General features: G+C 36.3%; 1 protein-coding gene across 5 annotated transcripts in view; it reads right to left on the minus strand.

Moving 5' to 3' along the window:
• The window catches only part of NIPBL (NIPBL cohesin loading factor), a 107,636-nt gene that overhangs the window by 30,431 nt on the left and 51,861 nt on the right, over window positions 1-25,344 (minus strand). For all 5 annotated transcript variants that reach the window (XM_086479909.1, XM_086479911.1, XM_086479908.1 and 2 more), the window contains 14 exons: window positions 19,122-19,304; window positions 15,341-15,538; window positions 15,092-15,163; window positions 14,914-15,003; window positions 14,204-14,307; window positions 12,545-12,631; window positions 10,077-10,308; window positions 9,207-9,358; window positions 8,315-8,395; window positions 7,150-7,250; window positions 5,200-5,338; window positions 4,911-4,993; window positions 3,734-3,866; window positions 2,676-2,819 (listed from right to left, as the gene is read on the minus strand). In XM_086479909.1, the coding sequence (XP_086336035.1) occupies window positions 2,676-2,819; window positions 3,734-3,866; window positions 4,911-4,993; window positions 5,200-5,338; window positions 7,150-7,250; window positions 8,315-8,395; window positions 9,207-9,358; window positions 10,077-10,308; window positions 12,545-12,631; window positions 14,204-14,307; window positions 14,914-15,003; window positions 15,092-15,163; window positions 15,341-15,538; window positions 19,122-19,304 (1,799 nt within the window). The remainder of the gene's footprint in view (window positions 1-2,675; window positions 2,820-3,733; window positions 3,867-4,910; window positions 4,994-5,199; window positions 5,339-7,149; window positions 7,251-8,314; window positions 8,396-9,206; window positions 9,359-10,076; window positions 10,309-12,544; window positions 12,632-14,203; window positions 14,308-14,913; window positions 15,004-15,091; window positions 15,164-15,340; window positions 15,539-19,121; window positions 19,305-25,344) is intronic.

A 25,344-nucleotide genomic window follows, 5' to 3' on the forward strand; every position in this document is an offset into this window, starting at 1 on the left:
GTGCTGCACCTGGGTCGGGGCAATCCCTGGTATCAACACAGGCTGGGGGAGGAAGGGATTGAGAGCAGTGCTGTGGAGAAAGACTTGGGGGCACTGGTCGATGAAAACCTGGACATGAGCTGGCAGTGTGTGCTCACAGCCCAGAAGGTCAATTGCATCCTGGGCTGGATGGGGCTCTGAGCAACCTGATTGAGTTGAAGATGTCCCTGCTCATTGCAGGGGGGCTGGACAAGATGACCTTTAAAAGTCCCTTCCACCCCAAACCATTCTATGATTCTATGTATATCCTGATCTCTTAAACAGTTCTAGCCTATGTAAATCAAACAGCAATCTTCTACACGGCAATGAGACAATGTACTGCTCCCCTTACACAGGTTACAGAGAATAAATCTTTATCAGTGAACTTTTTTTTTCCAAATGAATGAGTTCAAGAGTTCAAAACATGTTTACAATGCACGTAATACTGACAGAGGTTTATATATACATTTGGCATCTGGCCTTCAACCAATGTTAAAATATACGGATAACTGAATGAATAAAAAGGTTGCTTGATGAAGCTTAACTGTCTATTTACATATAAGTAAAAAACCCAGAATAAACAAAAAGAAACTGTGAAGCCCACAACAAATCATATTCAATTTTGATAATAAAACTTGAAGAATAGTTTCTGGATTAAAATTCTTCAGCTACAAAACATTTTTCTTCTTCAGCAATAAAACTCGTAACTTATATCCATTTTAACCTCTGTATGAACATCAGAAATTGAGAATCTTGTCACAAATATAGCACACAATATAGCTTGCAAATATCAGAGCGTGGAGGAAGGTACAGTTACAAGTCCAGAACATCAGTGTATCAAGAGATAAGCTAAAGGAAAAGCACGCACAAGTGTTAAAATCAACTTGACTACCTATGACAGATTACTGTGAAAAAAATCTACGAAAAAAAAGTCAAAAGAGCATAGATTTTCCTCTAAATCTGATTCTATGGGTCATGAGTCCAAACCACAGTAGAGAGAGTTATTCATCAATCATTGGGGAATATCCTGGTAATGACAGCAGAGGAATATCATTATATTGCTCTGATCGAAGGATATCTATTTCCTTCCTGTAGAAGGAAATATCCAACAGAGTCTAAGTATTCAATTCAGCAGGAAAGAAAAATCTGTAGAGGTAAAAGTTCATTTCTGAATGCAAATAATAATTTAAGCTTCTGATGACAACAGCTGAGTATGTTTATCAATGGATCTTCTTATCTGCTTGCTATTTGAACAGCAAAGTGAAGCTTAGCTGTCATGTACACATGTATTTATTTGTTCTTATGTTACAAATAATGTATAAACAACACATTGTCTACCCTGACTGATAGTATTGTATAGTACACACCTTCCACAATGCACTGATGGTACTGTCTACCATAGCTGATGTTAAGCTTCTTGAGTAACTGAAAAAATGCTTTTAGCACTCATCTGCCCACAGCAATTTTATTTTCTGCAAATGCCAATGCCTAGCTACTGTCTGATCCTGTAAAAACGCCACAACAAATAGAAAAATTCAGGTCGCAGCTCAGGTAAGTCTCTTGTTAGATTATCATTCAATACAGTTACAACTTCTGGAAATAAGGAAAGAGAAAAGGAAGTCTGATGTAGAATTGTCAGAACCACTGCCAACAAGGAGAACTATAACTCCACAGCACACAGAAGTATAAATTACATTAAACCACGGACGTAAAGATTTGACACTATATGCTGTAGAATTTTCTAATTGACAAAAGTTATGGGAAGTATCAGCTTCAAAAAGGAGTAGATGAATTTTGACTCTTCATTTGAATGCCTGTAAAGTGCAGAATTTTTTCCTTCAGCTTAAATCTGTAACAGTCATTACCAATCACATGTAATAGATCCGTAGTCTTTTCAGGTAACTGAAAGGGAAATTACATGACTACTCAACTTTAGATCATGCTGAGAACACTCGGTAGTTCAGAAAGAAATGTATAGCATCCATAAGAAATGTTCAAGTCCATATTTTTAAAAGTATACATAAGATCTGAGATTTTCCCATCATACCATGTACTGTATAGAGCCCAAATGCATACACTGCTTTCATAATTGTTGCCACCCTTGCAGATTGGGAGTATCTTTAGTAGAAATGCAAATACACACTTTTTGATGAAAGATATATGCAAATCCAGTAAAAAAAAAAACAACAAACAAAAGATGACCAATACCAGGTATGTCACATAAAAACTAACCTTACATGCCTAACAGTTTAACTCTCTAAAGCCTGTATATGAGTGCCAGAAGCTCAGTTACCACTTTGCGATAGCAAATGCATATACATACATATTTTTAACCTGTCTTAGGATAGAACCATAGAATTGTCTAGGTTGGAAAAGACTTTTAAGATCATTAAGTCCAACCATTGCTCCATTATTTCCTCTGTCACAAGAAAAGTGGCTTAACCACCGTAATTAACTACTTCATATGATCACTACAGGGATGGAACTGGGAAGACATGAGCTAACAAATGTCATGCTTGTAAATGGAGTATATTTGATTCAGAAATCTGAACAATGAAAAGATTGTCCACAATGCCAGTTTTTTCAAACATCTTTAAAATTTTCAAGTATTTAAATGGATAAATCTCAATCCAGTTGGCACAGGAGCTCTCACACACCTGTTTGAGGATTCTGGCTATAGATCCTTGATCCATTTTGCTAGTGACTGCATCTTTCCTCAGTCTTGCAGCTACAGTTCCAAGATAGTCAAGTGATGCAACTCTTAATGCCATTTCTGTAGATTTGTTACTGAACTGGTGAACCTAAGAAAAACAGAATAGACTGTTAAAAACAACTATTTATTTATGCCACTGAGATTCTCCTCACAAGAGACTGCTTGACCTTATTAAAAATTCCACCCAACTTCCATGTTGCACCAAATTATGTAATTTACTATTATATCACAGATACACTACTTACTTTACATTAACATTTTTTCCTTTACTGGGTCTCTCTATCTACAAATATGCCTGTTAAAATCTTTTAAAATATATATTTCATAAAATAAAGTGGGCAATTAGTACAGCAAATATCTTTTGCAACAGCATAGATCTTAAGCACTATAATGCAACTTCCTCATTATTTACACAAGTATAAAGAGAGCTGCATTTTACCAGGAACAGGACCATAAAATATTTTTCCAAGAAACAGCTCAAATTACTGTGTTAATTACATTGTATTACTGTAGAACAACTCCCCAAAAACATGTCAACAAAAATATTCACATTCTGTAAACTATCCCAAGTAAATGCTATTATTGGTAAAAAAATGAAACCATCTAATTTTTTTCAGGTTCTGTGCTAAGAGAATAGTCCAGAGAAGATACTTAACATGAATAATTACAGCTATTAGCCTGACTTTACTCCAAATGAGTATCTACACTTATTAGATACTATACAATGGCATTTTTTCATGTTGAGAATGTCACAGAATAGTGGAAGTGGACTTCCATGAGAAACTGTATACATACGATCTTTAACAAGTTCCACATCAATGATCCGCTAACCCAATTTTAATTATCTATTCATTACATAGTAGTGATACATGTAAGAAAACCCTTAAAATCTACATGTCAAGAATCAGAAAGCACTCCTGTAGTAGTTTCAGCTGAAATAAACAAGCCTTCATTGTAGTAAGAAATAAATTAATCTAGTAGTTAAAACCAAGAATCCCTTACCAAGAGCCTTCCTAATAAGCTAAGTAGCAACTCTGCAGCTGGCCATTCTGGTTTATTGACTGTGGAAAGAAGATCTTGAATGAAGTTCTCAAACAGCGGCCTGTAATCTTCTTCCCCTTGCTTACTGCCACACCTGTTTAAAAGAATATTTATTTTGTAAGTGAATTTAAGAGCCATTTAAGCTTTTCTTCCAATGTAAACAGAAGTAATCCTGTGTTTAATCAGAAAAAAAGTCTTAGCAAATGTCAAAAAAAAACCCCACCTGAAATATAAGCAGAAAATTTGTTTTATTCATTTAACAGAGAAATAGTTTAAACAGTTATGACTCCAAGTTGCACTGCAAGGAAACCAGCTAATCCATGATAGTAGAATTTTGTTCCTAAGGTTTTTTTTTTATTTATTGCTTTGAGTTAAAGTCTGCACTAACTTGGAAGTAAAATGTAGGAAAAATTGTAAAGCTTAAGCTGGAGTGGGGTATTTATGAGGTGTTGTGCCTATTGCCTTAAGCTTGGTCTGATTTATTTACAGTGATAAGACATCTCAGTACTATGCTCTACAAAGGTTAACACCAGAATGCAAAAAAAAAAATCAAAAGATAACATACCTGATAGTGTTTCATTTATATGTGGCACCCCTAATTTTAATCATACCAGAAACCTGCTGAGAGATTGCTAGATGGCTATTAAATAGCCTTTCAGCTTAAGAGTAGAAATTAACATGATAAAAACATCAGGACTTATTCTTAGAAATCCTTTGGTTATTCAGGTTTTTTTCCCCTATTGAGCGATTGACATCCCTAACTTTAGCTAAATGAAAGCAATTTTTAGGTTTTTTATATCTTTGGCATTCTGATGACTCAATGAATATGGCTTCACCACTTAAATTTACTCATCCTTCTCTTCTCAGGCTTCAGATGAGTAACAGACCCATAATGAAAGGACCTTACATGAACTATCAAACAGCTTCTTAAACATATAAAAAACTCTGTAGAATTTCTGTTCCATAAAGAAATTTGTCCAGATGGGTAGCTCTCTTAAAGATCTATAAAGTTTATTGTTACAAATAAATTTATGAGTAAGTATTTAGCATTGTGAAGTGGTTATGTTTGTCTTCAGGTATAACAGAGTTTATTTGGAATTAGTTTCATCAATATGCTGAAGAATGCAACAATACTTACTTCTTAAGGAAAATAGAAAGGAAGTTTTGTGCTGTTCTCATGGCTGTTTCATATGAGTTAGTAATAAGCACATCTTGATCCACCTAAAAATAATAAGATATACTTGTCTATTATTTTAGCATACATAGAAATATGATTTCCAGATCAGCATTTCTCATGCATCAAATAATTATTGCAGACATAAAATTACAATGTTTGATTACTAGAACACCATAATAGAATATTATACCTACAAACACACAAAGTCATTCCTGCACAAAAAAAAAATGCCTTTTTAACAATATCTTACTTTCTTGTTTGATTCCTCCTCTGAATTAGAATCTTTTTCTGCTGATGGTAAGTGCACCACACACTGAATGAGCTGCAGAACCAGTGCTGTTACCATCTGAATGTACATAGGCTCTCCATCAGTGTCACTGCTGTTTAACCTGTTAATAAGAAAAGACAGCATTAACACTAAAACTAAACAAAAAAGACAAAACAAACCAAAAATTTTTGGTCTTACATAATATCTTTCTAAAATTATTATCACAGCTAGAAATCTATGTTTTAGACATTTATCTAGTCATTTCCTTCTCTTTTACGCAGTGTAAGATTTAGTCTAACAACAACAGTAAGTGTTATTCTCAGGCAGAACAGACGAACTGAAACAGCCCATAAATGGGCTATCAGTGTATCTGTGAAGTTCAGCAGACAAAAAAAATCTACTGGCATATTTAATAAATCAAACACCTACATGATAAGGCATTTACTAATAGACTTATTATGTATAATGCCATATCCATTTCCAACACAACACAAAAAATATACACATATTAGTTGCCCTAATAACTTATTACTTACATATTATTCAACATGGGTGAAATGTGCAGGACTTTTTAACAACAGAAAATAGTGACCAGGACCTGGACTGATTTCTACAAGAGTTACACCTATGGTAATCTGAGGTAGTGTAACAGACTATGAACTTCAGCATGCTAGTGTCTTTAAGCTGGTAAGACTACTATGAATACACTCTATGTTTCTCCCACGATATAATCTGAGAAATAGCATGATATTTATTACCCATACAAACACCCACACTACCTATTACTGTCCTTAACAACACGAAAATTTGATAATCCCCAACATCATTCTCCACACATTATCAAAATAGTAACTGGGCACAAAACATACTGTAAATACTATCTTTATGAAGCCATCTTTGACTACTTTAAGAGAGAAAAACCTTTCATATCAAATTTTGTGTACCCTTCATGACTGTAGCCATACTTAGAGGATGCCCTTTAACAGACCAGAGTTAAGACTCTACAGATAAGCAGTGCAGTCATTGCGGTCTTGAGACAGTGACTTCCTTCTTGTACACTAGTTCAAAGAGCATACCTACCATTTATGCTCCTATTCCTACCACCTTCCTATCTGCTATATCTCTCTGATGTCTATAACCAAAACAATAGGAAATACTAGGAACAAGAACTTATGTTAATATTAAGGTTGCTGAATTAAACTTCAAAGTTTTAGTGCATTTCTTTTCCTGGATATTTCCTGTTCATCCACCCTGGATCAGAAAAAATACTTAATGGATAACTTGTCTGTCTCTGGGGGTAAGATGTATGCAAGCTTGGCAACATGAACAACAAATGTTTTAGAATCATTTAGTATCCCAACCTCAGTTTTAACCAAAATCCAGTTAAGGTCAGATTCTTTCTCCGATTGAACCTGAACCTATACTATTATTCTGAAGCGCTTGAAGACAGCTAAGGTGAACAGAGCAGCTCCTAAACGAAACACAACTGAAGGGATATTATACTGATTTCCTTCCTGGAAAGAGTGCTCTGTGTGTGTCACCAAAGAAATTCAGCCAGAATTTTCCTATTAAGCTTTAGCAATGAAGAAGTTATGTAACTCCATACCAACACAAACGAAGAATTTTCCAACAAAAAACCCTCTGAATGCACACTAACATTACACTAATTTACATCCTTAGTGAGACAAAATAATAAGGCATTTCAAATATTTTTGTAAGCAGATACAAACATAATGGCACAAGAAACAGTGATTACTGCAAGACTTTTGTCAGGCAATTCTGTTCTCATTGTTTTGAAATATCAATCTCTACTAAAGAACAGCTTGTGGAATTGCAGATTTTTAAAGTAGTTAACACTGAAGCCTAAAATCCTGCATCTACAAAACTGTAAATGCTACTGTCTACAAGTTAATAAGCTACATCAGTAATTACCTGAAGTTTCTCAAACTCCTCTTGCTAGTTGGTAGTCTTGCAAGGGAAGTGAAAATTTCTTCTAGTATTAACTGTCTATGTTTTTCATACCTGGAAAACACCTATTTAATAGTTACAGGATTGTTAGAAAATTATTCATTGTTACATCAAATACTGCTTGTTAAACATATTGTTAAAAACTATATATAGAAACATACACTTTGCACGACACTTAAATAAATTATAATTAACGCATACCTTGTTTTTAACGCATTACATTGTTTCTTCAAAGCAAGCACTTCTTTACAAAACACGAAAACTTTTTCAAATATAGATTTTTAAAAGTCTTCAAATAACACAAATGTTAAAAATACCTTATGTCTTAAAAATTTCTGTCAATGGTAGAATACACTGTATAAGAAAGACAAGCAGTGTAATACTAAGCTTTCAGACTCCAGTGCAGAGCAAAACTCCGTGGCAACATAAATTATGTAAAAACATGTATGGTTGTAGAGCACATCTGAGAAAACAGTTTTACTTCCCATTCTAAGCTTTAATGTTTGCCTGACCTGACATACTCTTTCAATTTACAGGGTCAGGATTATAGATAGGATATCAGAGTTTGCCTCTCCTTTTCTTTAGGCAGAACACTGGACTATATCATCTTTACAATCCTCTGTACTTGAACAAGCACATCTAAGATGTGCCTCATTTTTCCTGAATTAATATTTTATCTGTCCCATGAATTTTTCACATAGCCACCTCTTCTGATGAAAAGAATTTATTCTATTACATAGGAGTAGCCCACTAGTTCTCTATACCTTAATCCATGGCATAAATTCAAATCTTAACATAGGAAGTAAGGAAAATCACATTGCTAAGATTACTTAAGACACAAAAGGTAAGAGGAAGGGGTTTGTGTTTACACTTTAAAGGACATAACCAAAATTAAGAAGCTCCTTGCTTAAGTAGGATATTTCTTCCTATAGAGTACTCTGCAAACAGGGGCAGCTCAGGCAGATTTTAATACTGATCCAAGATTATGATACCAAACTGTAAAAACATGTAAGAATAAAACCAGTTCTAAATTCCAGTTCTCTACCATAGAGAAAATACAGCCTACGTAAATGCCCTAATAACTCTCAGAAGTACAGGAACATGAAACTGCAAATTAAAAAGTACTTACTGCAGTAACTAATTTGATGGCACATAACTGTAGTTCACTGACATTTTCTACAAAGAAAGGTGTTATTCCCATAGACGATACCTATCAATGGAAAGAAATTATTCTAAGTATACTTGACTAAAAAACTGATATTTATGCAATTTCACAAGCAGGTTATTCATTCAAAAGGCAATGTATTCAACAAGATGTATTACTTCACATTATTCGCAAATAAAGTTATTGAAGGATGTTACAGAACAAGTCCTATGAGGAGCAGCTGAGGGAACCGAGGTTGCTTAGCCTGGAGAAGAGGAGGCTGAGGGGAGACCTTATCGTGCTCTACAACTACCTGAAAGGAGGTTGTGGTGAGGTGGGGGGTTGGTCTTTTCTCCCAAGTCACAAGCAATAGGACAAGAGGAAATGGCCTCAAGTTGCACTGGGGAAGGTCTAGATTGGACATTAGGAAAAATTTCTTCATGGAAAGGGTTGTCAAGCATGGAAACAGGCTGCCCAGGGAAGTGGTGGAGTCACCAACCCTGGAGGCATTTAAAAGATGGGTAAATGTGCTGCTTAGGGACGTGGTTTAGTGGTGGACTTGGCAATGTTAGGTTTATGGTTGGCCCTGATGATCTTAAGGGTCTTTTCCAACCTAAATGATTCTATGATTCTGCATTTGAATACAATCAGGTTAAAACTTCTCTTAAGCGTACAAGAAAAGCCATTAAAGATTTGAATATTAAATGCTCTTCTCCTGCAGATTACCTACTACACAACAAACTAGTCACTCTGATGTTAATAACTGAAAAGTTTGTACTGATTTCAAACCATGTCACTGAGACAATCAGAGTTCACATTCTCTCTGGGAAGAGAAAAACAAACATTCCCAGACAGAAATTCTTCTGACAAAACTTACCTGAAGAATAGTTGTATCAGTAAGAAGCTGTATCTCCAGTAACTCTGACAAGCTGCTGACAATGTCACAAACTTTGTTATACAGCATCACTATAACTCTTTGTTTATGGGTGGAACACTTGGCACGTTTTGCTTTTGAACTTAAAACACCACCTAGAAAGTAAAAAATATCTTCATTAATTTTTTCCATGTTTCACAACAAATATTAGAAAGATGATCTTCCTCAAAAAGTGTCCCCAAAACAACTGCGTAACTACAGCTTTGTAAAAGCAAACACATTTACAATAATACATTAAATTGCATTTAAAAAGAAATCTTACAGAAGAAAAACTAGTGGCATCAGCTGGAAAGCAAGAATTTCACATTATCTTAATTTTTCATAACTACTCAGAATACCAGTTCCAAGATTTTTAAAAAGGTTCCTGAAGTTGCACATCCACATCTAAAGGCATGCATGTGACAACAAAACGCTAAATGTGAAGTAGTTTTAACTAAAATAAATCATTATATACACAGAGATTATGACTACAAAATGACTTATTCCTACATATAACAACTATACACAGAAGCTGAACTTCAGACAAACTTCTAACACTTCAGTCTAAGTACTTCGATTACATTATTGCAGTAAACCAAGTTGTACAACTAAGTTATTCAGAGGACACATTCCATTCATTGTTTTTTTACTCTACATTTCATCATCCTCAAACCAACAGACAGCATTAATTTAGGATGCTGTATGTGATATAGAAGAACTATCTGTGTAACAGTTGCATACAAAAATCTTATTCCAAAAAGTCTTGTCACTTGCATCATCACGGAGTAGATTATGTTTTGATATTTTTTAATGTGGAAAGATTAGCATACTAACCACCATGAGGATCCACTCTATACACAGGATCATACTGAGGATAGAGAGTATTCTGCAAATGAAATTTTGTGTATTGAATAACTCTTTCTATTACATCCTCAATATATACAGCTTTAGGCATATTTGGTGATGTCATAATATTGATAGCAGTAAGACAAGCATCAGCAGACTTTGTCACTCTTTCCATAATAAGATCTCTCCATAACCTCTCCTCATCTTCAGTGTCATTGTTCTGTAACAGGCACAAAAAACAGGAAAGTGTGAACAAGAAGTCAGATTTTTATCCTTACCAAGTAAAAGATAACAATACTTTAATATACTTACATATAGACACATATAAAATGTTGTATTTCCTTTTTGATACAAAAAGTTTATTCTACAAATCAACTAATATTTGTTTTACTGGCGACGTCTTTGTAATACATCTCCCTAAGTTACAAGTCTTCAAAGTCTCACTGTATTCTTCTGCTAGAACACAGAGAAACTTTTTGTGTATATTGGGAAGTGCTATAAGGGAAGATTGCCACATACTCTAATACTGATGTATCTTAAGCAAAATCTAAACTCATTCATCTAGTGTTTTCTTCAGTGGCCTATGCACATCAGTTGCTGCTTTGATCAGTCTAATTTCTGCCACTAGAGGGAATTCTTACACAAAAAGACTGTTACAAGTCACACGAAGCTCATGAGTACTTGAGTTTTTCTGCTTTATAGACGAACCCGTCTATTATCAATGGCTTTAAAACACGTCTTATCAAATACGTCCATTTAGATTTAGCACAGGGTACAGAATCTCTGTGTTTCTGTGTTTGTACAAGTTACTAAAACAAACATACATAATTATGACCACCCAGCACTACTTAAATATTGTAATAACAGTATTTATGGCAAAACAATTTTTCATAGCTTCTCCGGTACAGAGAAGCACTACTACAGTGTACCGAGTACAGTCTACAGAGAAAAAGAATCTTTCCTGCCTGTATGACACCATAGTTCAAGACTGCTGCCTTTCCTTGTAGAAATAAAGGGTTGGTGAAACCACATCAACTTTTTTGCTTTGGGGTAAGAGAATCTAAAACTATCACAGTGGATTATATATATATGATATATATATTTGTGAAATCAACAGAAATCTGCAAATCAGGAGATCCCTGCCTAAATTTCTCGCATAGAATGGCTTCAAGTCACTTGTTCCTTACACAAATGAGGCTTAAAAAAACCCTAAGTAGTTTTAAAGATTTCCTCTTTTTTTCTTCTCATTAACTTTGGAAATAAAATGAATATGCAGGTGCACTCTGCCTCTGGAAAACATCTTGAGATGGAGGTAGGATATCTTCACTGCACTGTAAAAGAAGTAAGCTTAATCCTTTTAGCAGGGGCTTTCTTTGCCATAATGATTTGAATCACGGTTAATAGGTTTTAAGAAAAATCTAAAACTTGTTTGGCTCAAGATTGGTTCTTTTTTTAATTGAAGTTTTCTCTCTGAATCACAATCATTGGACAATTTAATTAACTGCTTAATAATCTTGAGTTTTACTACAAAAAGCTAAAAGAAAAGCATCACTTTAAAAGAATTAGCATAAAGATTTAATCACCATGAAGTAGAGCACCTTCTTTTGACTTATTTTTCATATTGCTAAAGACATTGAGAATTGTATACTGAAACTTTGAAAACCCTACAAGCTATCCAGATGAAAATATTTAGGAACAAATAATGTGTCCCTGGTTTTCACTTGCAAGTTCAAATTCTTCTTTTCCCATATAAATAATTACAGTCTATTTCTGAAGATCAAGGTGGGTTTTTTTTCCATAAAACTCAAGAACTCTATTCTTGCTAGAATACTGTTTTGACTAGAAAGTGTAGAAATAAAGAGATACATGAAACATGAAGTATCACATATCAACCTCAACCTCATAAAAACTCAAAATCCCCATGTAGTTTTAGACATATCAGGAAAAATACCCTAACATCTTGAACTTCCTTTTATTTTTGTTTACGTTGACAACTTTAACTTTGCAGCATAAGAACACACCTAAACAAAGCTCTTCCTCCTTTCTTAATGCTCAGGAGAAGAATACGGTCTACATGAAAGCTGCAGTATTTCTTTCATTGTGTAAGGGATGTTTTACAGACCGGTAGCAAAGAAATGTACAGTGATGCAAATTACACCAGTTACCACGAATATTCTGGGATGAAACTGTAATATTTAAAATTGAAACAAAAGAAAACTCAGTTACTCCCAATGCACTTGTTAGTTACCAGTACTATAGTAAAACATGTTTAGTACTGAAAAAATATAATAAATTGAATTTTACCGCAAATCTTAAAATTTGGCAGTCTCATTCACCAACATATTATATCAGAAATCCTTTCACACACAGAGTATTTCAAACTATCACTAAATAGGACTCAAGTGAAGAAACTCTATTCTACACAATGTTGTGAAATGATGTAATTTGAAACTCACATGGTTAAGTAACGTAGAAAGCTTTGATCCATCTTGAATATTCTTCTCTAAAATATTCAGGACTTTTACTATTTTGTCTGTTGAAAGCTAAAGCAAGAAAAGAAACACATCAAACAACTGCAGGAACTAAAGGCTTCCCAATTGCTGAAAAACATGTCCATGGATGAAGGATGGAACTTGTTATATAACTTGAAACACTTAAATTGTAAGCAATTTCAGATAAGGATCAGAACTTGACTTCTGTGGTCAGCATGATTGAGAATGCTGATAATGAGACTGAACTAGGTGAAATATTCTAAGATTGCAATCAAACTGCATTTTCAACTGGCAAAATCCATAGAAATAAATTTAGAATTGCATATCTGTCCTTACTTTTGCTTCTAGAAACTGAAATTTACCAAATCCAAGTATCAATCACAAATTCTAACTGACGGTTTAGTGCTTTATTAGGAGAACCCCCAAATTCCATGAACAAGCAGAAATAAAATTCCCTGATACTATATCAGAGTGCTAATAAAAAGGAAATGTATTCTTAATATTAGTGTTAACTTTGAAGAAGTAGCATGTTGAAAATGGTAACTCAAACTCACTTAGTGATCTACTACAGAATTACGATTAAATAATTTGTAGAATATGCTAAACTCCAGGAAAGTCAGTTTCACTCATCCAGATACTGTTGGCACTCACCTTTAGAAGCAACAAAATTCTGATTTTATGGATACATATATGTATGTATGTGTGAAAAATAGGGAAAAGTGTTTGAGGCTAATAACTATCAGGAAAGAGAAACACTCAGGCTGACAACATGCTACAAAGGAAGGTAGGGAGATTGAAGAAAAGTCCAGGAAGAATATATAAATCTTGGACTAAAGAAAACCCTTCATAGTGACTTTCATTATATAATAAGTGGCTTCACAGACACTTCATAAACATAGCAAGTGGTCATGAGCAGGCAGCATAACAGTTTAACGCAAGACTGCCCAAAGCCAACCCAGGAAGATAAGGAAAAGAACAACGTTGTTTTTAGAGGTACGTTACCAACAGTTTGCACCAACAATAAGCTCCCTTGAAGTCAGGAAGAGTATGGTAAAGAAACTATAATATGCAGTCTACAGAAAATGAATCTTATTATCACCCAGGGTGTTAAATCTTCTAAGTTTGAAAGGCCTTTTTGGAGGGATGGAGGAAGCAGGCAATTCAGTGTGATGCTGGCTGAATATCATACCTTTACACTGAACTGATGGCATGTATCAGAAAGGGTGGATTTTTTTTTTTTTTTTTTTTGGCAGCAGATTCTGATTTACTGCAGTTGCTCAACACCAGCTGTAAGGAGCAAAGCCTACAGGTTGATGTGCTTGTGTGAAAGCAGATCAATTATTTTTTATTTTACTGCGCAGGCACGGGTATTACATATTGGCATACGATCAGCATCGCCACAGAGAAGGACCATTCAACAAAAACGTCTCAGCTTCAGAGACAGTAACACTTAAGATATGGTAACTTTTTAAGTACTTCAGCTAAGTCAGCAGAAGTACAACTCTTCACAGTATCTGTCACATGCACACCTGAAGAGGGTGGAACGTTATTACAGGGGACAAGATTTTCTGTGTTTATCAAAACTGTACATTCAAAAATCAGTTAAAGACTGTGAAGATGTACCTTGTCCATAATGCCCATTGCCTTGATTTTTGCAGATTCGCTACCCAATTCATTAAGCTGATGTTTTCCCAGTAGCAATTCCTGTGGAATCTCATCATCGTCACCTTAAAAAAAAAAATAATAGATTAACAATCCTATTTCTAATTAGACTTCAAGGAAATAAGAATTTTACATCCAATATGAAAAAGCCAACTGAAGAACTGATTTTCCAAATAGTTAGCATCTAACAGTTCCATCTAATGAAGATTGATGACGACAACTTTTGGTTGTGTTGAAACAATGACTTCTTGTTAAATATGACTACTTCTGAAATATCATTTAAGAGCCTAACATGAAGCGTCCATTTCTGAAAGTCATAAAATTTAAAAATTTTTAATATAGCAAACCCCATTTATTGCAGCTCTTGTGCCATCATTTCAGCAAAATGAATCTTAAAATGATCGTAGTCCTAATTCGAAAGTTCAAATCTGGGGAAGGGCAACAGACGAAAAACACATACGAAAGTAAGTACGTGGGGATACACTGTGTCTTAGTCATAAAGGTAAAGGCCACCAACTCAAGGTGGAAGCCATATAAATGCAGCATGCCCTAGAATGTACCACAGGCAATCAAATCATCAAGAAAGAAGGCTGAGAATACTGAGACAAGTTTTTTGCTGTTTCTTGTGTTCCTAATTGGTGAAAGCATTTTGAAAATTTCTGACATATTACCAAAAGCTGTAAAATCCATGTCTTCCAAATTTTCCAAGATATTCTCTATTGAAGCAGTAAACCTTTTGAAAGTTGAAGAATCCATCATTTCTGGTGAAAAAAACAAATTTATAAATAATTATTTTATATACAAAAAAGAAAATACAAACTGTAGAAAAAAAAAATCTTATGAAATTACCTTCAGGTGTTAGTTTAGGTTCATAAGCTTTCCTCTTCTTTTGTTTTTCTTTTTTCTTCATTTTTCTAGCTACTAATTAAGAGAATATAGAGTGAAACACTTTCCCAGAAATTACATAAAGAATTACTTAATTTCTTGCACTTGTATTCAGTACTGCATGTAAAGATGTTTATTTTAAAATGTTTAACATATCTGTTAAAATGCACTAGTTTTATGGAATAAAATTAGATTTTTGAAATGATTGGTTACCCTCACTGAGGCTAGGGGGAGAAGAATAATCATCCATATCAGAGTCATCAGGACTGCGGTTACGGTAACGGCCACTACCAGAAGTCCTCCTTCCTTCATGGTAATGACCACTTCTCCTGTGGTCACCAGAACTTCTTCTGTCATGTTCTTCATACTCCCAAGCTTCATCTCTATCCTTTTTATGCCTTTTACGAGAAGCTAGAAGTGAAATGCATTTTAAGTACAAAAAAAAAATCTTCTTTTAATAGCTCAAAATTAAACATTTTTTAATATTTAAAGACGTGTAGATGTGGCACTTAGGGACATGGCTTAGTGGTGGACTTTGGTCTTAGGTTTACAGTTGGACTTGATCATCTTAAATGTCTTTTCCAACATAAATGATTCTATGATTTGCAAGTTAAACACTATTGTATAGCTGTTCTGTAAAACGTGAACACTCCAAAAATATTATGTAACATTCTGCTACGGCATTATTCTAAGGATTTCTTTTGAATTACATGAAAACTGTGCCTGAAACCGGCAAACACACCAGCAAGCATTTAAAAATACAAATTTACAGGGCATTTGTCCTTTTAAACAAAATAAGGGAAGTGGAACAAATTAAGACAAATTTCATCCTTTCATAAGAGAACATTGAGATAACTTCTTCAGGTGTCTAAATTGTGACTATTACCGAGTATCTATATTCCAATTCAGTGCTGGTTTTGCCCATCTAACACTGCAAGTTCCAATGAGACTTGCAATCTAGTTGCTTAAAGATACTCTGTTTTGCCAAGACAACTAAAATTTTGTCTTGATATATATTGCAGAAAATTCAGTGTAAAGGAGAAAGCTGGAGTCACAATTCTGGGCCAGGCAGCAAGTTGGTACCACAGAAGGTTATTAAAGCCAACTCTCTATTATCTAATGTAACAGGATAACTGGGCTAGCAAAGAGCTAACACAGACTGTGCTGTGAAGATCAAAACAGCTCCAAAACATGTATTTGTGAACCTGCATATAACAGCCCTGACATCTATGTGTGTCTCTACCAGTCTCCTAAAGTTTAGAAAGGCATGACTGTATATAGGGTTGGTTTTGAACAAAATGTCTCCAAGCGTTTATATAGAACTGGAACCAAACGGACAAGTTCTTCCCACAGCCCCAGTTTATTGAGAAGCATAGGAAACATACCAGGACATAGTCACACCTGGTATCAGGATATAGTCAATAGTCAGCCCACTCTCAGAATCAAGAAAAAAAACATTACACCCAAGGTGATACTAATGCTCTGCATTGCATCCTAGAGGGCTCCCACTTGGTGGTCCAAGTCTTTAAGGTTCAGTTCAGGCTTTGAGCTGTACTGCTTCTGGATCAGACTGGCTTCTGGAGGCAGTACAGTCATGTTCACGATGTCTGAGTTACTACCACCATCTAAAATGGTTGAGTTAACTGCAGTTGAAGAAATAGAGGGCCAGCCTGGATACCTGGAGCGAGCATATGGGAGAACAAAATAAATCTTTTATGGGAAAAGGCTTTACACATCTTAACTGATTCTCTTTTGCCTATGAGATAGTACTTTGTGGAGGCAGATGGTATCTGTCTCCACAGTTTAAGAATCATCACAGTATCAGTTTAAGCTCTGTAGGATGAATTCTGACCCCAGCTGCATCTCCATGAGAAAAGTAACTTCCAATACTGCTTTCCAGCAGAATTTTAAATTGACATGACAAAACAGAATGTGTTACGGTTGTGCTGGCCTTGCAAGGCAAATAAAATGAACAGCTATTCACAACCATTGCTCTACAAAATTTATTTTGAAGTAGATAAAATTGACTTAAAACTTAAGTATTGATAACATTTTGAGAGTTATTGTTGATTTTATACATAAATAAAGACTATTCCAAATATAAATACCTAATTTCCTTCTGAATTCTGCCAAACAATTATGCAACAGCAAATGTAGCACTTACTGTATGAGAATGACTTAATTTTTTATTTTCTCAATTTAATGGAATGTCCCTTGTCATGAGATATTCAAAGAAATTTCTCTTCTTCATAACAATCACTATTTCATGTTTCTTAAAGTTCAATTCTAGACAACCAAAAGAACTCTGAAATACATATTTGTAACAATACAAATCTGTTCTGTGTACTTGTCACAATCTTTCATTCTCTTGATCGTTTTGTCTCACTTTCATTCAATTCGGTTCTACAATATCCTTTGAGAAATATAATAATTTATTTTTAAACCACATGTCGTCACTGAATTGTTTAGAGTGATGGCCAGATCTCTTGAGTGGATACAATGAACCTTGAATCTCTTAAAGCATATAATTACTGTGAAAGTTTTCCTTAATTTGCTTTACTTTGTATCTAAGAATTTCAACAGCCACTGTGGCTAATAGGTAGATTATGGTATCTGAAATTCTTGACAATTCTCTCCATTCCCAACCAACTTAAATAATTTTGCTTTATTTATTTATTTTTTTAATTCACTGTTCCAGATTACTAACATCATAAACAGGTGATATATGGAAAACAGAGACTACAGAATCCTGAATGAAGCAAATTATCATTAATCCTTTGCCATAATCAATACTGGTTACAAATTACCTCAAGATCTCATACTCACACTCAAAGCAGCATTATTCAGTTATAATGAAAAGTAAAACAAACAAACAAAACTACATTCTTTTCTGCTTCTTTGATAAAGATCAGAGGTACCACTATAATAATTTTTACATGTATGTGTGGACAAGCACTGTGTATCTGTCGGACAAGAACTTGAAACATATTAAAAAGCAGAACAAACAAATCTCTTGGAACCTAAGAAAGGCTAATAAGCAAAACATTGTGTTTGACAAAAGTTCAGTAAGATGTTCATATAATCTGAAGTAGAAAGAGTCTAAACCTGGGAAAAAATCATAAGCAAGATGCCTTCTCAGGGTAACAGCAACAGGCCTCCTGTAGCCCTGCATGTAACACAGCTAACATGTTAACTCAGACTGAAGTGATTTACCCTGGTTTAATAGTTTCTTTTCACTATTGCCTAACAGAACTACCATAGAGACAAACTACCCATACTCTTATTAGCCAGTAGGAAATCCCTTCCTAATTTAGAGGCATATAGCGATGTTTTGAGACTTAGGAACTTTACCCGAGTGCACAACTGCACAGCAAAATTCTAACTACAAAATTCCTTGAATTAACTGATTTCCAAGGAAGAGAGAACAGTATTATCAGCTAATGCTATTTTGAGAACCCATCAAAAGCAACTCCAGTTTTTCAATCAATATGCCAGAGAAATAATAGAAGAAATTTTTAAGAAACTTCTGGGAAGTAAGACTCTCAATTTATCATCTCAGAAAAATACAAGAGGGCATGTTTCACTTTTCTTATCAATAAAACTAAGAATAATTTAAAATTTATTTAAAGGAATTTTTCCTTCGCATACCTTTGTATGCAAGTTTTCTGTGCTGCTTGAGAGGATATCTTCCTAAATCTGATTGGCTAAAAACATTTCATAGTACAACTGAAAACAGAAAAAATCTAGACAGCGGCTTCCCAGGAAAAGAAATTTAACAACTAGCTGCTTTTCATCTTGAGTGACAAATTGAAATTAAGTAAATTTTTTTGTTAAAGAAAAAAAGGGTTCTTGGCCAACTAGCTGTCATGATAGCAAACTTGTTTTCATATGTTTAGGGTAGCCGACTTTAAAAAAAGTGTTATCTTTTCATAAAAGCAAAATATTAGCTTTCTTTAGCAGTAGGAACAGAATAATGTACCAATGTACTACTTACATTCAAAAGCTTCTTCACTGTCATTGTCTTCGTCAGAACTGATTTCAGCATATTTTGGTTTCTCATTAACTGTGCTACGTTTGCGCTTGTTCATTTTCACACGTTCACAAAGTGGCATGGTGGATTCAATTTCTGCCAGGAGCTCAGGAGGCAACTCCTTTAACACTGACTGATCTATGCTACCTATTAATGGAGAGTAAGAAGAGCAAATGTGAACCTGAAGATGAAAATAAGGGCCCAACACTACAGTCCTTTGTCAGGAACCGCTTACAGTATATCCACTGATAATATCACAGTTACGGTTATGGATGTATTTGATAGCCCTTTTTAAAGTTGCACTCGTTCACGCTACATTTAGAAATTAACATAATAAACCGCATACATATCTGCTTCAGTAAAATATGTTGTCAGGCATATAAATATAAACAAAATTCAAATAATTGAATTTCCTTTGTAAAAAGATATCCCTGCTTTAATTCCACAAAATTTAGTCTTATTTGAGTTCATCCTTGGAATTCAACAGGCTTGCTAACAGTACACGTATATTAAGGATTCTTTGTGCCTCATTAACGGTTCTGTTTATTCTTATTCGTACTATTTAGTAATCTTCCTTTCTCCAGTAAGCAGGGACAATCTGTCGTAGAACCTCTGGTGTCTTATCCTTAAATATAGGCCAAATCATTGACAACCCAACCTCTGCCTCAGATTTTTTTCTTACCTCCTCCTAGTAGTTTTATAATGCAACACAAATTTTTGCTTTATTTTCTTATAAATGAAGTAGAAAGATTTTTATTTAATATAGACAGACAGCTAGCTGGACCACATAAAGTTTCTTTTCCACAGAGGTAAACAGGTAGACAACATCACACCATTCTCACCGCATTCTGAAACGATGACTAGACCCATACACAGTAGAATGAAGGAGATCTGCAGTCAAAATTTTTGCAACAGACACAAGAAAAACAAATTACTTCAAAAGTATTTCTTGGGGTTCTGTTTATCTGATGTCTTATCTTTATTTATTAAAGAACTTATTGCACAAATTTGAAGATTATTGAACTAAACTGTTAACCTTTTTCCAACAACAGAAGAAAAAAAATCTTTGTCATAAGCGTCTCTCTCTCCTTCCAAAAGGCATACTATGTTATTTAGAGAGGCACCTGCCAATTACTATACACACACACACACCACGCCCCCTCCAAAAAAACAGCTTCTGGATGACAATTCACTTTTTAATTGCATTCACTGTATCACTAACGTAACATTCTGAAATGTATTTCGACTTTTACACTAATATCCTATCTTCTAATCCATGATTACTCTTTTTCTGTTTTTCTTTCCCTCTTTAAACAACTTTAACTGGAATTAGAACAGCCTTAATATGAGAAAATAGTCTCAAGCAACAAAATTTTTATAAAGTCTCACATATTACACAGAATCACAGAATGTTAGGAATTGGAAGGGACCTCGAAAGACCATCTAGCCAGAGCAGGACCACCTAGAGTAGATCACACAGGAAAGCATTCAGGTGGGTTTTGAATGTGTCTAGAGAAGGAGACTCCACAACCTCCCTGGGCAGCCTGTTCCAGGGCTCTGTCACCCTCACAGTGAAAAAGTTTTTCCTTATGTTTCCTATGCTCCAGCTTGCACCCGTTGCCCCTTGTCCTGACATTGGACATCACCGAGAAGAGCCCAGCTCCATCCCCCTGCCACTCGCCCTTTACATATTTCTAAACATGAACGAGGTCACCCCTCAGTCTCCTCTTCCCCAAGCTGAAGAGCCCCAGCTCCCTCAGCCTTTCATCAGAAGGGAGACGTTCCACCCCCTTCATCACCTTTGTGGCTCTGCGCTGGACTCTCTCAAGCAGTTCCTTGTCCTTCTTGACCTGAGGGGCCCAGAACTGCACACACTATTCCAGGTGCGGTCTCACCAGGGCAGAGCAGAGGGGCAGGAGAACCTCTCTCGACCTACTGACCACACCCCTTCTAATACACCCCAGGAAGCCACTGGCCTTCTTGGCCACGAGGGCACCTTGCTGGCTCATGGCCACCCTGCTGTCCACCAGGACCCCCAGGTCCCTTTCCCCTGCACTGCTCTCTAACAGCTCAGTCCCCAGCTTATACTGGTGCATGGGGTTGTTCTTTCCCAGAGGCATGACTCTACATTTGCCATTGGTGTAGTTCATTAAATTTCTCCCCGCTCAGCTCTCCAGCCTGTCCAGGTCTCACTGAATGGCAGCACAGCCTTCTGGTGTGTCAGCCACTCCTCCCAGTTTCGTGTCATCAGCAAACTTGCTGACAATGTGCTCGTCCAGGTCATTGATGAATATATTCAATACTACTGGTCCCAATACCCACCCCTGCAGGACCCCACTAGACACAGGCTCCAACTAGACTCTGTCCCATTGACCACAACTCTCTGATTTCTTTCCTTCAACCAATTCACAATCCACCTCACTACCCGATCACCCAGACCACACTTCCTCAGTTTAGCTGTGAGGATGCTGTGGGAGACGGTGTCAAATGCTTTACTGAAATCAAGACAAACCACATTCACTGCACTACCATCATCTGTCCACCCTGGTTACATCTTCATAAAAGACTATCAGGTTGGTGAAACACGACTTCTCCTTGGTAATACCGTGTTGACTGTTCCTCATGACCCTCTTATCCTTGATATGCCTAGAGACAGCACCGAGGATAAGTTGTTCAATCACCTTTCCAGAGATGGAAGTGAGGCTGACCGGTTTGCAGTCACCTGGGTCCTCCTTGCCCTTTTTGAAGACTGGAGTGACATTTGCTTTCCTCCAGTCCTCAAGCACCTCACCTGTTCACTACAACTTACCCAAGATGATGGAGACTGGCCTAGCAATGACTTCCACCAGCTCCCTCAGTACCCATGGGTCCATCCCATCAGGGCCCATGGATTTATATATGTCCAGATTGCTTAATTGAGCCCTAACCCAGTCCTCATCAAAGTCGTCCTTTATCCTGACTTCCTCTAGAGCCTCAGGCGTCTCCACCTTCTTTGTATCCTCTGTCACCAGGGCACCTGCCTCATTCAACATTGGGCCTACACTGCCTCTGGTGTTACTTTTGTCTGCAATGTATTTGAAGAAGCCCATTCTGCTGTCCTTGACCTCCCTTTCAGGGCTTAACTCCAAGGAGGCCTTAGCTTTCCTAGTTGCCTCCCTACATCCTCTGACAACAGTCTTATAGTCCTCCCAAGTGGCCACCCCCTCCTTCCATGATCTCTTCTTCCACTTGAGTTTGCCCATTAGTTCCCTCTTTAACCATGTGGGTCTCCTGGCTCCCTTTCTTGATTTCCTACCCACTGGGATGCTCTGATCTTGAGCTTGGAAAAAGTGGTCCTTGAATATAAACAAACTATCTTGGGCCCATCTGTAATTGCCACCAGATCATAGCGCCTTGACCTCACATGGATTTCTACCTACTCCTGTTTATTCCCCATGCTGCATGCATTGGTATACAGGCATTTCAGGGAGGGAGTTGAGCACACCGATTTCACCCTAGGGGGACGCGAGGCCTTCTGGTCCTCATTAATACTAGAACACTGCTCCACTGGTGCAAACCCAGCTACAACCCACCACCCTTCAAACCTAGTTTAAAGCTCTATGTATGAGCTCTGCTAATTGTTGCCCTAGAATCCCTTTCCCTCTACAAGATAAGCCCTTCCCACGTATTACCATCAGGCCTGGTGTCTTATAAAACCAGCCATGATCAAAGAACCCAAAACTCTGTTTGTAGCACTAGTCTCGGAGCCAGGCATTTACAGACTGCATCCTTCTACTCCATCCAATATCATCACCCGCAACTGGAAGGAGGGAAGAGAAAATAACTTGTGCACCAGACTTTCAGCAACTGTCCCAAGGCCTTGAAGTCTCTCTTCATCCCCCTCAGACTACGGCATGCAGCTTCCTCCCCTCATGCCTGGAATGGGTAATAATCTGATGACCACACTAGGTTGGGGAATTTCCTAGTGATATCCCTAATTCGGGCTCCTGGAAGACTACAGACTTCTCTATGATGAGGGTCAACCCAACATATTGGGCCCTCTGTTCCCTTTAGAAGTGAGTCTCCAACAACTATCTCTTCTCTTCTTCCTTGTGGAAAAGGTTGCTGTATGGCTGGAAGGCTTGTCTGACTATGGTAAGACCTCTGGTATAGGTTGCCTATCATCCACATCCTCATAAGACTGGCCGTCTTCCAGCATTCCATTCCAGTCTTCCGTCATTCCAGCATGAAACCATATTACTGGTTTTCCACATATATCTACATCCATAAAAATTGCCTACAAGCAATGAAACTAATGATCAGAAAATTATTTTTCTATAATTACCAAGTATGTTCAGCAAGTTTTCATTTAAGTGCATTTAAAAAAAGAAATAACTTAAAATATTAGGGTTTTTGAACTGAGGTAAAAAAAAAGTAAAGTAAAACTGATAGCGAAAGTTGTCCCTGCTTCCCCCATGCTGTAGTCATTTTTATTTACTTGCTATCTTTACATAATTGCCATCTGCCAAAGTTACCAAAATTCTCAATATTGCTTTCAAAAATGCTAGAAAACATTTTCACAGTGTGGTTGACCATGTTGCTGTGGCACTTGATTGAAGATAGGGAGAAGTATCCTAGCATGGACAGATCAGTTTCTCCGTGTGTACCAACAGCTGGACTGCATGACGGCCAAGTCTATTCTGGATGCTGCATAGCCATGCACCTGAGCAGTGGTGTCCCCACACTAATAGTTCATGTCTTTTTATATGACTTTGTATGACAGTGCCTGAAGAGACTTAGCTTATAGCCGGCCCAGACTACAGGAAAATTCACATACACAAGTTTTAAGACAATTTCCACAGGTGAAATCACTAGCGGGCCTCAAATCCCAGTTCTCCTAACACATAGTCTCAATTTTATGCACTGTCGATAATCTCTTTAAAATCTGAGGGACTACACACATAGCGTAAACTCTACAGTAAATCTGGCCAAAGACATTGCAAAAGCCAGCTACAAGTAAAGAAAAAAGAGTTGCATTAAACCCCCAAAGAACAAACAAATCACAGGCTACTACTCTCCTACCTCTTAGGAATATCTATCCTTGCTTTCTTTATTGATTTTTTCCCCTGGGTAGAACAATACCCAATCTTTAAAAACAAATCAATTACCACAGTATTAATTAGAAATTGATGAAAAAATAAAAACGTGACTACTTTAAATATTTGGGAAAATAATTTTATTTCCTTCTCAAAAGCTCCAAGTTTTCTATGGTGTCCAGTGCTAAACTCAACTAATGCTTGAACTGCACTCACTCCTGTTACAGATATTTCAGATGACAGTATAAGCTCACCCTTTTTTCTTTTATTAGGGAATATTTAAAGCTTTCCTTATTCAAGTCGGGAACAGCAGAAAAGAGAATAAATAGAATAACTGTAAAGCTCTCTATAAGCGATCTTTAAAGTTTTTGTTTCTGTCACACTGTTCCCTGGAGCAAGTGTGCCACATGCCCAGTTTCCTTAGTGGCTGAGGATTGTAAACAAAAAGTTTTACTCATGCAGTACAAAGGAGATGATCTACAACTTTCACACACATGGAAAAGGACTCCACATCCTTTCTGAAGGAATCGAGGGATATTAAATACTGTTGGACTCCAGTCAAGAGCCTGTTAATATTTCTTTTACTCTATTACTTATGTTGAGTCAGGGCAATCCAATCTTCACTAGAAACATCTTACTAAATTCCTTCTTTTATACGCCCATATGTTATAAGGAAGGTACTGTTTATTTGTTTAGGGTAGTAGAAAAATACTTAAGGGAATCCAGTTCACCACAAGAATTCAGTCACAAGGCAACAAACATTTGGTTATAAAACCCATGTTAATGTCTTTTCAGTTTGTGGGATACTTTTCAAAAACCACTAAAGAAATATAAAACAAAACCCTCTTTGAAGTATCTACAAAAGCATGTATGATCACCTTTAGTTTTTCAATTTCTCTGGTAAGTTTGCTAAGACCTGGTACCTACTTTGTGTTTCCACTTTAATTACATCCGTGTTTAGTTTGCATGTTTTTTTAAATAGCTAAAGAGAAGGTAACTTTACTAAAACGCTACTCCATAAGTTGCCTCAAACAAATCAGCTTTCTGAAGAACTGTCCTCATCAACAGGATAACTCCATTTTTTGCCACATGCGTCATCAATGTACACAACA

This window comes from Leptosomus discolor, chromosome Z (genome assembly GCF_034619465.1).
Source record: "Leptosomus discolor isolate bLepDis1 chromosome Z, bLepDis1.hap2, whole genome shotgun sequence".
In the NCBI taxonomy this organism is placed as follows: Eukaryota; Metazoa; Chordata; class Aves; order Leptosomiformes; family Leptosomidae; genus Leptosomus; species Leptosomus discolor.